The sequence below is a fragment of the Aulonocara sp. 'chitande type north' Nkhata Bay genome, linkage group LG5, assembly GCF_057382095.1.
Source record: "Aulonocara sp. 'chitande type north' Nkhata Bay isolate Kocher_YH1m ecotype deep benthic linkage group LG5, A_spYH_male_GT1.1, whole genome shotgun sequence".
In the NCBI taxonomy this organism is placed as follows: Eukaryota; Metazoa; Chordata; class Actinopteri; order Cichliformes; family Cichlidae; genus Aulonocara; species Aulonocara sp. 'chitande type north' Nkhata Bay.
This window is the reverse complement of record NC_141348.1, coordinates 5390925-5407593: the sequence shown is the minus strand read 5'-3', so window position 1 is coordinate 5407593 and position 16669 is coordinate 5390925. Positions and strand designations below refer to the sequence as shown.

The window sequence follows — 16669 nt, the reverse complement described above, 5'->3', positions numbered from 1 at the left end:
TATGCATGTTGTTCACATTCAGTTCCTCTGATAGCAGTGAGCAGTATAAGATTAATATATATTTGCATTCTTAAAAGGTTAGGGGATTATCATATAAAGCCAGTATTTTAAATGGAAGACTAATTGCAGTTCGGTCAGCCAATTGCAGAGTTAGCTTGATCTTGCATGCTCAAGTTGTTGGGCAGAAACCATGTGCTGTCTATAATCGTTTTATGCTGAGATAATATGGACAGTAAATCATTCAAAGTTTCTCATTTTTATTCTATTTTATCCATCAGGATAAAAAAAAAGTGTTCCATCTTTTTTATGGAATACTAACATCATAACATCATATTGTTATTAGCACAACAATCTGTAGGCAACTTAGCGTAAGCAAATGGAGATGCCACAATCTTAAACTCAACAGAGACAAAGAAACCCCTTCCAATAGTAATGAAGGTCTTATTTGTATCTGGATATTCTGTTCTAAAGGTTCTTAAGTTATAGTTCTCTGAAATTGTATCTCTCCTATCTCTCACATTATTGACTTGGATTCTTAGTCTTGTCCTTAATCCTAAATATATAAGATTTTGTCAATTTATTCTGTAATAATGTTAAAAATAAAGAATATTTTTAACCTGCCTGTGTTGTGAAAGAAGACAACAAAAGAAAACATCTATTTAAAATCGAAACTGCCTGCATTTATTTCCCCCCCCCCCCCCCTTACTTTATGAACATGTTTTGTTTTTTTATTGTAATTTAAGATGTTATCTCAGTCAGAGTAATAATAATGATCCATTTTAGCTACTTGGGGTTAAACTGGATCAGTTTTTGCATCTGACAGCATTAAAATATGAAAAATTTTAACATTATTTTCAGCTGCAAAAAATGTGTGATGAGGCTGTTCCAAGATTTTAGACCATTAGTATTGTTCACCCATACTGATGGTCTAAAACTGAGGTTTATGGGAAACTTAAGACTGAAACACATGGCATGTCTGTGTATGTATTCTATGGGAGAGTAGGGACAACACAGTTTCTGTGGGCGCTTGATACAGCTGCAAGAACTGTGTTTGCATCATGTTTGCATATTTGAGGGTGGCTGTATCTTAGGAGGTACAGCAGGTCATCTAATAATCGGAAGGTTGGTGGATGGTGCAGACGAAAGACTGTCTGCTCCAGTCTGCATTTTACTGTTTGCTTGGGCAAGATAATAGCCTCAAGTTTGTCTCGGATGCCATAGTAAATGTATGTGAAAGCACTTAAGGATCAAAAATCTGTGAACTGGGGAGTCAGGTTTCAAACCGCTTGCTCTACCTCCTGACCACCCAGAGTTTGCCACCCTTCCTGATTTCTTGTTTTTTGTATGCTTGTCATGATTAAATGTTTGAGATCGTCAAACAAATGTAAATATTAGACAAAGTAAATGCAAAATATACTTTCTAAATGAAAGTGTTTATTATCATTATTATTATTATTGTTGTTGTTGTTGTTGTTGTTGTTGTTGTTATAGCAGAAACAATTGCAATCAAGTGTTTGCAATAACTGGCAATGAGTCTTTTACGGAGCTTTGGAAGAATTTTGGCCCACTCATCTTTCGAAACTGTAAATATCAGCCACAATTTTTTCAAGTATGTAGTTTTCAAGCATGAACTGCCTTTTTAAGGTAATGCCACAGCATCTCACTCACACTCAGGTCAGGACTTTGGAGTGACTAGGCCACTCCAAAGTCTTCCTTGTGCAGAACCCAAGTGCACTTCAGTTTCAACACATTCAAGAAGATATGAAAAGTCAATGATTGAAGAAGCCATTTGTTGCAGGAAGTGGAAGCAAATCATGAATGAGGTCCCAAAACCAGAAACACCTTGACTGATGGCTCTGAGGACCCCTTCCTCTTCCAATTACCAATTAAAGGACAAAAGAAGAAGAAGTAGAAGATTGATTAAGGTTTACTAGTAAATTGCAACAATTCCATAATGTTGTTGCCATTTGGACTTTCAGTTAAATATTTTCTAATCATTTTTGGCTGATATGTTTTCAGGACAAACAAATATATATAAAAAGGTTTTAATCATCTGTTTATTTATGTCACACAGACATTTATTCTTTGTAGATAGGTCTAAAGTTTATCAATATAAATATATCTGGCGTGCTTCCAAATAACCTGATCCATACATGAATGCAATATGAAAGGGTTCATTTCATAAACAGGTTGTTGGCAATGGATACTGTAACGTACTTTTTAGTTTGTGAATCTGTTGTCATTTGAGACTGGCAACCATAATGAAGCGTCCAGTGAATGTCTACTGTTACTTAATTGCATCTAATTTCGTCTACTCATAGGTTTTGGTTCTGTCCCAGCCTTTTCTCCAGCATCCTGCAGCTCTTGTTGTAGGACTTTCCAACCCCCAACACTTTCACTAATGAGGTATCCAATATGTTTGTTTCAACAACATGCTCACTAATAATGAAGTATGTGGAAAAAACAGTCCCCAAACAGAAAGTTGATACATGTCAAAATTTATTTATACAAAAAGCCATAAAAACAATATGCCATGCAATTCACATAATTCACATAATTCACATAATGATTGACATAAGATTTACTCCCCTCATCAATCCAGAGATCGATGATTACATTACAACAATCACACAAACTGCAACAGATTTCTGACTGATTCACATCAACCAGTCATGTTCAAATTCAGACACTTATGAACTACTCTGTACTCAAACATTGTGTAAACACACTTTATAATAAGTGATACCAAAAGACATGTAGTGCACATCTTTACTTTGTTAATGTGAAGTAACTTCTACATTTATTTCTAGCCAAGTTTTTTTGTTTTTCCAAACTTATGTTACACTAAGAAACAATGTTTTTCACGTGAAAAAAAAACTGTGATATGGGAAAATGACAGAAAAGATGTTTATAGTGCTACAGTAGCGAATGAAGACGAGAGTCCTGCATCAACAAAAACAAGTAAATACCAGAGTAAAATCTGTTCATCTGTACGAGGTTTGCTTTTTCAGCCTTTACTGTAGGTACTTGCACTCACAAGTATCTAAAACAATTTAAAAACACGTGAAACGTCATATTGGTTCATAAAACCTACTAGAGCCATAAACACTGGCTTACATTTTCTGTAACACCTTCCTTCTAAAGGAAGTTAGTGTCTTAAACATTTGGGGCAGCAAGGATTTTTTCAGACAGGCAACATGGTTAGGCATTTATAGTTGCTGAACTGCTGCTCTGACTGGCTTTTCAGTTCTTACCCACTTAGTAACTAATGTCTTACATAGTCATACCAATCTCCTCAATCTTCCAGCCACTGGAGTTTTTTCCAAACTTGTATACAAGCCTCCTGCCATCGACTCGTTCCAGAATCTCCCTCTTATAGTAATACCTGCAGATGGAGAAGTTTCAGTTACTTGAAGTTCAGCACATAGCATATCATCCCCTTCATCATCTGGTGCTCAGTTTAAAACAACTGAGCGTTTTATATGTGAAGCGGAGAGTCTTAATGAGCCTGCCATAACAATCTTCTGACTTCTGTGACCTGGAGGAGCTATGTATCCAGTGCAACTCTGATTAGTTGGGCTAAAGTTTGATTCATAGTTAAAGCAAAAGCATCTGAAAAGTATCTTAAATGTGACGAAGCTGTCACTGCTGTTACTGCAGCATGTGTTTTTAGCCTTGTTACAATATTTTCTTCTGAATCATATCTGATTCAAATATCTGATTAAATTGTTGAGATTGAGGAAGAAGTAAAGGAAGGGCTGCTGCAAGAACTCACCTCATTGCACGGCTGAGCTTTTCATATGTCATGCTGCTGTTTTTCTTCTTCTGGCCCCACATCTGAGCCACAGCTTCAGATTTGAGGAACTTAAAGACACCCTCACGGCGGTCCTCCCATTTCATTAGGCCCTGATTCTTTTCTGGGTGGATCAGAATGTCTCTGATGAATTCCCACAGGTGAGTGCCACGAGGTGCTGAAGACAGTGGGACAAAATAAGCTAAATGTCTGTTTGCATGTGCATGCTGCATTAGCATAAAGCAAGCAAGAAGAAAAGATCAATATCTGTGGTCTAGTAAAGATGCAAATTAAATGCAAAATAGAATCTGTAAAATAGTTCAGTGTTCAGATGCATGCCTACTGAAACGGTTTTACATTATTAGTAAGACAGCATTTGTGGGCTTACCATGTTTGTTTTTCTTTGGATTGTCATATATGTTGCTGCTGTGCTCTCTGCTGACTTTAGGAGGTCGCCCCCGTGGTCGTTTCAATCGGGACTCTCCATTCTCTGGCTTGATGTACACTTCTGTCGATGAGATGGTGACTTATCAGAAATGAATCGAAATACAGGGAATGCAAATAACTTCAAACGTTTTTTGTTGTTGTTTTTTCTTGTTTACTCACTTGAAATCGGAGGGTAAGAGAACTCGGGGTCAGATTCGCTGCTGCCAGACTCTGGTGAACCGATGCTTGGAAAGCCAAACATGCCAGCTGAATACATGAGAGATATATTTTTAATAACATTCTTGAACTTGAATGATAACAAGTCTTGACAAATATGAAGATAAAATACTAACTGTTGGAGGAGGAGCTGTACTCGCTGTCAGAATGATTATCAGACAGGTAGCCAGTGTCTCTCAGTGGTGTCATTGGTTCCATGGTCAGAGTAGTCAGATCATAGTCATCCTGATAGTCAAATTCTCTTTTGTTGACAGCTTCTTCAGCTGTAAGTAGAAATTAGCAAGTCCACTTGTAAACGAGTCCACATAATATGTCAACTTTGAACATATCGGTATAAGATGTACCTTGACCAATTTTAATTGTGCTGAGTAGAGGAAAGTTCTGTCCAAGGTTGTCCAAGAAGTTGTCCAAGAGCTGGCAGGTCTCGTTCAATTCTTGTCCTGATAACATCTGCATCTCTGGGGAAGGAAAGATTAGTTTACATGTATTTTTCATACATAAAAATAATTCTTCTTCACATAGCTAGATGTTAGAAATAGTTCAGTTATGTATGGATATTTTCAGCTGTTGCTGTCAGTAAATTGTTCCTGAATAACATGAGCATTTTACCAGGCATTTTGCTCTTGTGCTCCTGTAGACTCTGATAGAGGTGTGGGCCAAGCTGCACACCAAAGATCCCAATCATCTGCTCCCGGTTCATCTGGCAAAGGGCGGAGCCATCCATGGCACAGTTTGCCAGACTAAGGGTGTTTGCATCGAACTTGGTGCTCTCTACTTGGTCACTGATCCACTCCAACACATGATCTGCTGTCCAGTAATTAGGGCTGATGTGCCTGTACCCCTGACCTGCAGCGACAGCCAGAGATTATTTATTATTCCTGAGCTGTGCAGATACTCAGTACACACTAAGCTTTAACAGAAATTTAGCATATTTTCATAAAAACCATGATCTTGGTTCATACACACAGGTTTGAATCTGACAATAAGGCACTTTTAGTTTAGCTTAACTTTGAAGCCCGTCTCTAAGTTCGAACAAATAAAGTGAAACTGTTTTAACCATGAGGTCACAGCATTCTCCTGTTATGCGGTTATGCTGAGTTAAACATTACTTGCCTGGTAAATCATTTAGTGAGTGACTAAATAAGGTCAAAGCAAAGGTGAGCAGGCTGGCTGAAGTTTGAAAGAGAGCGTCTGTTTACTTTGAGATTAGTCTGTAGCTGAAACTAGACTGGCCTGGTTAACTAAAGCTTCAAAGCCAAGAGACTTAACATGTTGAAAATCTTTTGTCTGACACAGATCAGCTAAACACGTGAATTGTGTGACAGTGCAAGGTCAGAAATAACATGTCTCTTCTCACCAGCTATGTTGGAACTGTATGCTGGATTGCTGATTTGCAGCGGACTGATGCTGGAAAGCATAGTGGCCTGATGTTGCAGCACATCTGGCAAACCAGTCTGATACATGGTTAGGTTAGCATGAGTCAGAACAGTGCTGAGGCACGGCGATGACATGGAGGCACTGTGAAATATAGAAAATGCTTCTTTACATCCCAGAAAAACTAGCAAACAGGAAACCAGCAAACAAAGCTTATTAAAAGCAGGATCATAAGTTAGGTATGTATATAATTTACCTGATTACAACACTGGCCACAATATGATGAAACAGAAAGACGTCCTAAGACAATCCAGTGTCTGGATTCTGCTGTTTGAGTACCACTGCCCTCTCTGGCTCGGTATCCACGGCAAAAAAATGTACCTGCTTTTACCTTATGAGCTTTATAGTTGTGGGGGATGGACTCAGGTAAATTCAGGGGAATTCCACCTGAACATGGCCACGCCTCCATTGCTACTCCTCCCCCAGTTTCCTGAGAACTTGATCAACAAAACAAACCTGCCCTGCCTTTTATTCTTCGCTTATATTTCTACATCATATTTTGTACACTGACTGGGCAGCTTTCATAGGCTTCTTTTTCCTTAGATTTTTGTTGCTTGACATTTCTTTTGTTCCATTACAGTTCTTATTCTAGGTCCCTTTTGAAATACTTTTACATTTCTACTGTTTTTCAACTAACTTGACATATTTAAATGTCAAGGTATTGACACAGACATGTTTCACATCAGTGAGGAAGGGGTGTGTGTGATAGACATTTGCAAATAGTCACGATCTAAAAAATAGACACAAAGAGGTACCTGTCCTGTGAGGACAGGTACCTTTATCAGTTTTGCCAGTCACCACAGGCAAACAGTGATAAAAGAATGTTATGTAGCTTCTCAAACTTCTACTGCACCCAGCTGCCTTGTTTGACACACACGAAGCTAAGTGGTAACCTCATATTTACCAGGTTACACACATAAACACACACAGGCACAGAGAGAGAGCACAGAGAAAGATTTTCATGGCAAGAAAAACTTAATTGAACCTTTGTATTGATCAACCTGTATCTTTAATACTGGTGTGAACATGAAAATATGACTTGTACATCCAAAATATCCAGCAGTAAGTTTTTGCCCAAAATATGTGCATTTTCTATCTTAGCCTTGATGTCCAGGATGACTGACATTTATTTTATGGACCTGCCTCACATATTTAGCCAGCTTTATGACTTCTGGGCCATATCTGACCTAGACTACGCTTGCACACTGCACCATATCAAGCCTTTTGACCCATGTTTGTGAGGGAGCTGAGCTGTAAGTCCTAAAAGCAGCTCAGATTAGGCCTAAATGTGTCTGTTTCTAATTTACTCTGATTCCAAAGTCTCTACCAAGCTAAAACAAACCATACCTGCCAAACCTCTCATCAGTGCACAAAGCCTTCAGTTCATGTTGCCAGCAATGGCAACAGCTTAATGAAGTTATGTTGCCTGTTGACTTTAGAGGTGCTGTAAATTATTCTTACTCTGAAACTCTAGGAGCAGACAGCAGTCGGCACACTGTATGCCAGTGTTTCCCTCGCTCCAGTCAGAATTGTAGACTGTTAAGAGTGTCCAGCTCTCTTAACATTACTGTACCTAGATACCTGTAACAGAGCTCAAAGCCTAGAGAAGTGTAAACTTAATCCTTACAACAGCAAAGAAATATCAGCGGCCATATTGTTAGTATTGGTACTAATACTTGTTTAGATAAACATCAGAGGATATAAACACAAGAGGGCATGTTCATAATTATTCCATCCTAATGGTAAGCTCGTCAGTATTTTGCAGACACAGTGTGTACGTACTCTGTCCAGGTGTCATATTGCAGAAAGAAACAGGTTTTCTGTGTTGCAGCAAACCAAAGCTACTGCTTGGCCTGGCTCAGTGCTGATACCTAGTGGTTAGTAATCTCCTGCCAAAGCCTACAGCATTTGTAAAGTATCTGTTCTGCTAATATAAAAAAGGATGTCTTACAATATGGCTTGGCCAATACATGGTAGAAATGCAGAAAAGTACAGAAAGAAATACATAAAAATGTACCATTGAAATACTGTCAATTATTGCTTTTTTTAAAAGGCTTTAAAAAGTGACATGTCATTCTTGTTACGTTTCAGGTCATATTAGAGTTTTGTTGTACTCTTTAATCTCTTGGGTGACTGTTTAGGGCTAGGGTCTGTGGTCCATTTAAAATAGTGTTTTTTCTTGTACTCTATCATTGATTCCAAAAGTAAACATGAAATTCAGCAACAGGAAGGTTTTCTACACGAGTGCTGTAACACGATGGCTGTAACTACCACAAAGTGTTTAACGCAGCACAGCGCAGATATTCATTTGTATACAAATAAAAATAGGCATTATGGATTTTATTTTTTTGACTTACTGTGTTGAAATGTTTTGCAGTGAAACACAAATATGCTCCCAGCAAGAGAAATAACATAGGAGAACACCGGAGAAATGAACTCACAAGTCATTTAACCAAATCAAAGTAAACTTTATTGTCATCTCCACAGCCAGTGCAGCACACAGAGAGATGACACAATGAGGCTCCGGTTAAATCGGTGAAAAAAGCAAATAGCTAGATATAAAGGGAGTAATAAAAACCTACAAACTGGCCAGTCAGCATCAGCATTAGCAAAACAAGTAACTGCCTCTGTTATTCATAGGCCAATAAACACATCAGCAACAACAACAAAATGGATAGATGGCAGAGCCAGAAATTCACTCTGTATATTTAAGTTAGGAAAGAATAAAGGTGTAAGACCACAAAAGAACGCGTGCTTTAGGCCTCAGAGTCGAATGTTTAAAGATTTCTTTTGATGCATGCTTGGGGACATAGCAATAAGTAGACATCTGGTCCAACATTAAGCATTGCAATTATGAAAGCCTGCTTTCAGTGATAGGAACACCAGGAGACCAGACCCAGACACTTCCTGTTTGCTGAAATACTTCTCTCATACTGTTTTGAAAAGAAAAAGTAGAACAGTGCCAGAAGAAGAATGTGGTTTTCAATTTAAAAATAAATCACCAAGTTTGACTTTGGAATAATGTGTGTTGTACTTCAATCATTTAGAATTTAGGCAACTTTTATGTATATCCGACGTGACATTTTTCACAGCTCATCTGACACTTGGATCTTCAATTCTTTGCACTTTTCGTCCCTATACTTGGCTTTTGCTGGAATCAGGAAACTGAGCTAGAGCAAAAAGACTCAGAATTTACATCACAGCGGTACAGAATTCACTGTTCTCAATGTTGTTCCTGTTTTAATTAGGCTTTGCGTCAGCATTATTCATAGAGGCATTTTTGTTAAGAATTAATGACATTCCAGCGCTAACTGATCAGTATTATTAGGAGAAAAGTCCTAAAACATATCACTTGTCTCTGGTCATAAAAGCAGGGTGAGACGTCACAGGCTCTTATTCAGAGTGAGAAGAAATATCAGGTGTGGACAGGTGTGGACAGGTGGTGACGTGTGTCTGATAATCCTATTTCCTACTAACCTTTGGAATCTGTTTCAGTCAGTAATTGCTAAAGAACATTGCTTTCTCCCAGATTTCACAATGCTGCTCACTCAGTTTCCCCAGCGGATTACAGGAATGCTACGCAACAGGTTTTTGCTTTCATCGCCTGAAGACTAACGGACAAATTCTTTCATCGCTTTCAATGCATGCTCTTTTTCATCACTCTTCATTGGTATATTGCTAAAGTTGGGGCATTTCGCAGATACCGTATAACAAAAAATATGCCTTTAGCCCAATCACAACCCACATTAAAGTTTTACTGTGACCCCCTTTCAAAAATATAGTTTCAATAAATGTAATTAGATTTATGCAACATGATGAAAAATTTAATGGTGTTTACCTATAATTATGTTGCAATATGAACATGACACCAGACATCTCAAACAGCAAAACAATATTAACTACAAATAAAGAACCGTGTGAAACCCAGTAATTAACCTCAGTGTGTGAAGAGGACTCTCCATTTACATGCACAAACTGGAGTCTATTAGATAGATATGATACAAACCACTGCAGTGCAGTACCTGTAATACCTACAGCATGTTCTAATCGCTCTAATAGGATATTATGGTCGACAGTATCGAACGCTGCACTGAGGTCTAGCAGGACAAGCACAGAGATGAGTCCACTGTCAGAGGCCATAAGAAGATCATTTGTAACCTTCACTAAAGCTGTTTCTGTGCTGTGATGAGCTCTGAAACCTGACTGAAACTCTTCAAATAAACCTCTGCAGATGATCTGTTAGCTGGTTGACAACAGTATTTTTTCTCTAATGTTTACAACGGTATTTCTGAATTCTACACTGCAATCATCGAGTCCATCCTCACCTCCTCCATCACCGTGTGGTACGCTGGAGCCACTATCAGGGACAAACAGAGACTGCAGCGTGTTGTGCGCTCTGCTGAGAAGGTGATTGGCTGCAGACTCCCATCTCTGCAGGACCTGTACACCTCCAGGACACTGCGGCGTGCAGCTCAGATCTCAGCTGACCCTTCTCACCCTGGACACAGTCTGTTTGACCTGCTCCCCTCAGGCAGGAGGCTCCGGTCCATTCGCACCAGAACCTCTCGCCATAAGAACAGTTTCTTCCCCTCTGCTGTTGGACACATGAACAATAACCTTATGACTGTTCCCACCACTAACACATGACCCTACGCTGTGTTCACTGCATCATTCCATGTTTGCACTGACCACCACCTGCACTCATGTATATATCTATCTACTTAGCACTTTTAATTCTTATTCTTATTTTTATTTTCATGTCTATTTAAGCTTAATTTCTGACAGTATGTTTGCACTGAAGCACCGCAGCAATTTCCCAATGTTGTAAACCTGCTCAACATTTGGCAATAAAACCCTTTCTGATTCTGATTCTGAAGAAGTTCATGAAGTCAGTACTAGTTAACATTAAAGCTCAACAGAGCTCTGACTTTTTGTCAGCTTGGCTATAGTGCTGAAAAGAAACCTAGGGCTGTTCATATTTTGTAAGATGTTTTAGCTTTACGGGTTTTTTTTTTTAAAGCTGCAAACTATTTCTCCAGGGTAAATAATGGTCTTCTAAATTTGTGATATGCCATTTCTTCTCTGGCTTACAGGTTATCGGCTTAAAGGTGCTCTTTTGAGAGTTTGAGAGACTCTCTTTGGATACTGTAACACCTGTGAAAGAGTTTAAAAAATTATTAACAATGTAATCAACCTCTGTTGGAGTAGCGTTCGGGTAGCTGCTGTGCTCTGTGTTGGTACAAGGCACTGAAGAGGATAACAGTGGATGAAAGAGCTAATGTGGATACAACTGTATTATTAAAGTTTGTGCATGAAACTGTCGTATAGCCTCTGGTGTAAAAAGTCTGGCATTGTAGTGCAGTCAATCTTTGACTGAATCCACTACTGTTGATAACCTCCAGGACATGGAGTGGGCATCTAGGGTTGACCATAACAGATTTCTGATTTGAGAGCAGTAGTGGTTTTTGATATGGGCGACGTGGGCGGTTGCCCAGGGCGGCATCATGGTGGCGTGGGCATCACGGGCATCGGCAAAAAAAAAAATTTGCTCGTACTCACACTGCCCCGACGTCATGCCATTGGGGACGGCATAGACACCGATCGGTTTTCTATCGCCCATTTGCTTGGATCGATACTAGCCTGGTTAGATCGATTCTTTACTTTGAGTTCTGCTTGTTTGCTATGCTGTGCTTTCGGCAAAAACGAAACAGCCAGGTCGCTGGACTCGCCCTCCTGTGTCAGCGGAGAGCAGGCACACTTTGCCGCCCCCCCCCCCTTATGTTTCGGTGTTGCGCCGACACGTCACGTGACTTAGACACTTTGGGGGTTATTGGGTTGTTGTCATGGTCCTGGGCCATGTTGGCCCAGTATTCTTAGTTTTCGTGTGTTTGGTATTTTGTTCCTTATTTATGCCTTGGTTCCTAGGTTGTTCTGTTAAGATGTTCCTTATTTTATTACCCCCTGTGTATCTGTGAGCCCTCATTTCCCCTCCTTGTGCTTTATTCCACGTTTCCCCAGCCCGTTATGTCCGCGCTCTCCGTGCTCTCTCTCCTCCTTTCTGAACCTCTGTGTACTTCCTGTTTTACTTTGACAGTCTCTCGTCAGTATGCGTGATGTTGTGTTCACTCTTGCCGTGTCTCGTTACGATTATCTGTGTCAGCTGTGTTCCCTGTGTGCTCCCACTTCCCTCGTTAACCCTCTGTGTAATAGCAGTCTTAGCTCTGGAGTAGTACCAACTGGGTTCAAGCATGCTCTGGTGCAGCCAGTACTTAAAAATTTCAGACATATTTCCAAGCTTCCGTTTCTGTCACATTCATCTGGGAAAGCTTGTCTCCGAGATGGTCTGGAAGGATGGTGTTGAAGGCAGAGCTGAAGTCCACAAACAGGATCCTGGTGTAGGTTCCTGGGGAGTCCAGATGCTGCAGGATGAAGTGTAGGGCCATGTTGATGGCGTCGTCTACAGACCTGTTGGCTCTATATGCAAACTGCAGGGGGTCCAGGAGGGGGCCGTGAGGGTCCTGAGATGGGAGAGAACTAGGCGCTCAAAAGACTTCATGACCACAGATGTCAGAGCCACGGGTCTGTAGTCATTTAGTCCAGTGATCCTAGGTTTCTTGGGGACAGGGATTATGGTGGAGGACTTGAAGCAGGCAGGCACATGACATGCCTGCAGTGAGGAGTTGAAAATGCCAGAAAACACTGGGGCCAGCTCGTTTGCACAGTGTCTGAGGGTGGCAGGAGACACACCGTCTGGGCCGGGAGCTTTCCGAGCATTCAGGTTCTTAAACTGCTTCCTCACATCTGCTTCATGAATATGAAGAGTTGTGGTGGGAGGAGGTGGTGTGAAATCCTCTTTTGTGTGGGGTGAGGAGGGGGGTGTTGTAGGTGAACAGTTTGAAGGTGGTGATGGCTCTATGGAGGGGGGAGAGGTGGGGGAATTAGTGTCCAAAGTGCCTCTATTGTTGGGGCCGTTGGAGGTCTTACCTCTTCGAGAGGACTTTTTCCTATCCTTGGTGAGATCATTTTTATCCTTTAAAAACTTGGAACAAGCAATCCATGTGTTTCACTATATCAGGTGTGCATAATTATTAGGCAACGTCCTTTCCTTTGGCAAAATAGGTCAAAAGAAGGACTTGACGGGCTCAGAAAAGTCAAAAATAGTGAGATATCTTGCAGAGGGATGCAACAGTCTCAAAATTGCAATTTACTTTGACAGTCTCTCGTCAGTATGCGTGATGTTGTGTTCACTCCTGCCGTGTCTCGTTACGATTATCTGTGTCAGCTGTGTTCCCTGTGTGCTCCCACTTCCCTCGTTAACCCTCTGTGTAATAGCAGTCTTAGCTCTGGAGTAGTACCAACTGGGTTCAAGCATGCTCTGGTGCAGCCAGTACTTAAAAAAATGAACCTTGACTCCTCTGTTCTTGCTAATTTCAGACATATTTCCAAGCTTCCGTTTTCTGTCAAAAATTCTAGAAACAATTGTACAGAAAATTTGTACAATTTGTACAAAATTGCAAAGCTTCTGAAGCGTGATCATCGAACAATCAAATTAGTCAAAATAGTCAACAGGGTCGCAAGACGCGTGTGGAAAAACCAAGGCGCAAAATAACTGCCCATGAACTGAGAAAAGTCAAGCGTGCAGCTGCCAAGATGCCACTTGCCACCAGTTTGGCCATATTTCAGAGCTGCAACATCACTGGAGTGCCCAAAAGCACAAGGTGTGCAATACTCAGAGACATGGCCAAGGTAAGAAAGGCTGAAAGACGACCACCACTGAACAAGACACACAAGCTGAAACGTCAAGACTGGGCCAAGAAATATCTCAAGACTGGTTTTTCTAAGGTTTTATGGACTGATGAAATGAGAGTGAGTCTTGATGGGCCAGATGGATGGGCCCGTGGCTGGATTGGTAAAGGGCAGAGAGCTCCAGTCCCACTCAGACGCCAGCAAGGTGGAGGTGGAGTACTGGTTTGGGCTGGTATCATCAAAGATGAGCTTGTGGGGCCTTTTCGGGTTGAGGATGGAGTCAAGCTCAACTCCCAGTCCTACTGCCAGTTTCTGGAAGACACCTTCTTCAAGCAGTGGTACAGGAAGAAGTCTGCATCCTTCAAGAAAAACATGATTTTCATGCAGGACAATGCTCCATCACACGCGTCCAAGTCCTCCACAGCGTGGCTGGCAAGAAAGGGTATAAAAGAAGAAAAACTAATGACATGGCCACCTTGTTCACCTGATCTGAACCCCATTGAGAACCTGTGGTCCATCATCAAATGTGAGATTTACAAGGAGGGAAAACAGTACACCTCTCTGAACAGTGTCTGGGAGGCTGTGGTTGCTGCTGCACGCAATGTTGATGGTGAACAGATCAAAACACTGACAGAATCCATGGATGGCAGGCTTTTGAGTGTCCTTGCAAAGAAAGGTGGCTATATTGGTCGCTGATTTGTTTTTGTTTTGTTTTTGAATGTCAGAAATGTATATTTGTGAATGTGGAGATGTTATATTGGTTTCACTGGTAAAAATAAATAATTGAAATGGGTATATATTTGTTTTTTGTTAAGTTGCCTAATAATTCTGCACAGTAAGAGTCACCTGCACACACAGATATCCCCCTAAAATAGCTAAAACTAAAAACAAACTAAAAACTACTTCCAAAAACATTCAGCTTTGATATTAATGAGTTTTTTGGGTTCATTGAGAACATGGTTGTTGTTCAATATTAACATTATTCCTCAAAAATACAATTTGCCTAATAATTCTGCACTCCCTGCATACCTGCATCTCTACCAACTTGCATTGCAGTTTCTGCAGCCTCTTCTGTTCCACATGAGAGAATTCTTTCTAAGGCAGGGGAAATTATCTCCAAGAAAAGAAACAGATTCAGTCCTCGCACAGTGGAATAAACTCTCTTCTTAAATAACAACCAAGCAGGATGAGCTTAAATATCATCATACATCATGTTTTTACTTTACAAGTGTCATGGTCCTGGGTCGTTGACCCAGCATTTTGTGTTTATTCTGATTTGTATTAGTTTAGGGGGTACCTGAAGTTTGGTGTATATTCAGCCCTACCTGTGTCTGTTTTTGGTGCTCTGTTCATGTCCCCGTGTTGTGTTGTAAATCAGTCTGTGTGTTTCCTGTTTTACTTTGAAGGCTCGTGTTCTGGATTTCCTGTTCTGTTCTGAAGGTCTGTGTCTGTTGTCATTGTGTTCAGCTTGTCTCCTTCGGTCCTCATGTGTATTAGGTTCAGCTGTTCTTCCCTCCTGTGTGTGATTACCTGATTACCTTGTGTGTGTATATTTAGTGGGTGTCGGTCTGTGTTCGTTGTCGGCTCGTCTGCATTCATCAGTCTGCCTCTGCGTTATCTGCATTCATCCGTGTATTTCTGCGTTATCTGCGTTCTATGGTGTTCCGTAGTGATGGGCAGATGAAGCCTCATGAAGCACTGAAGCTTTTCATGCAATTGGTTCACCCCAACGCGAAGCTTCTTGAAGCTTCATTTGCTCTAGCAGGACACCTACTGGACGTAAAAATATTAGTTGGCATGAAGTTGAAGAGTGTGGCATTTTGCACACAGCCTGTAAATGTCAACAACAAAAGGAGTGTGTAAAACATCTATATTGTAGTGATGGCAGTATACTGTGTATAGTTATGCTGGCAGTATGGAAAATGATTATTTGCGGCAAAGTTCGAACCGCTTCCTGAACCAGTCACGTAGTACAGCCGGGCAGCGAGGCTTCGGACGTCATCATTTTCAGCTCCTCCCATAAATGAAGCAAGCCTCGATACGCGCTTCGCGGAAACGCCCCCTCCATTACTCGACACACGCTTCGAAGCCTCGATACAGAACGTCACATCACTAGTGTTCCGTTCCTGTCTCTGCGTCTCTCTGCCCCGCACCCCTTTTGTATGGTCTCAGGTTTGTCATTTAGTTCTCCCAGTTTAGGTTTCTTCAGTTGTTTTGTCATGCCTCATTGCCTGTTTTTGCCACTCCACCACTTGTAAATAAACACTCGTATCATCAGTTTGCTGCATTTTGGGTCCTCCTTTTCCTCCACACCACACGGCTCACTCCGCCAGCCGTGACAGTACGAGCCGACCAAACATGGACCCAGCAGCATCCGCTCCTTCCCAGGAGCCAGCAGCTAATCTCTGCTCACTCCTGGCTGCTGGACTCGCTTCACCCGCTGGCACAAGACTTCCTCCTTCACGAGCTGCACCTTCGCCCTCCAGCCGCTACCGCTTCCCAACCCAGCCCGGCGGTGAAGATTTTTCCCGGCCCGCCGGAGGTTTTGCCCGGCCCGCCGGAGGTTTTGCCCAGGAGGTAGCGACGATCGCGCCGTCGGCGCGTCGCCCCACAGCCGGGGATTAGGACTTCGGAACTGCCGGCTGTGGTGAGTGGAAAAGACACTCCGTCTGTTTTGCCAGCTCGAATGACTGTTTATTCCGGGGCTGTGTTTGTTGAGTCAGCTGCCCAGCCGGTAGCTTGGTTAGCTGCCCTGCAGCCGCTACCTCAGTTAGCCACTCAATCGTCACCTCCATTACAGTCACAGCCAGACCTATTAGACACTTTGTTACAATCCATAGCCCAGTCAATAGCTCAGTTGGCAAGAGACTCATCAGCCTTATTATCAGCTCAGGGGTCATCGTCACCTACTCCTCCGGTACTACAAGTTGAGTCCATCCAACCTGAAAAGAATTGTTTGTCACCTGTTCATGTCAAGCAGAGAGACACACCACATAATGCAGTAGTCAGTCCACAACAGCTGGCCAGTTCAGA

The 16669-nt window shown here is 41.5% G+C and overlaps 1 protein-coding gene across 1 annotated transcript; it reads right to left on the bottom strand.

Annotated features, from left to right (window-relative positions):
* Positions 1-2481: 2481 nt before the first annotated feature.
* elf3 (E74-like factor 3 (ets domain transcription factor, epithelial-specific)) lies at positions 2482-6233 on the bottom strand. The gene is made up of 9 exons (XM_086291067.1): positions 6087-6233; positions 5814-5974; positions 5066-5302; positions 4801-4914; positions 4573-4719; positions 4400-4486; positions 4182-4301; positions 3776-3971; positions 2482-3385 (listed from the first exon to the last, which is right to left on the bottom strand). Exons 2-9 carry the CDS (start codon positions 5965-5967, stop codon positions 3274-3276), a joined length of 1167 nt encoding a protein of 388 aa, XP_086147193.1. The 5' UTR covers positions 5968-5974; positions 6087-6233; the 3' UTR covers positions 2482-3273.
* Between the last annotated feature and the right edge of the window lie 10436 nt (positions 6234-16669).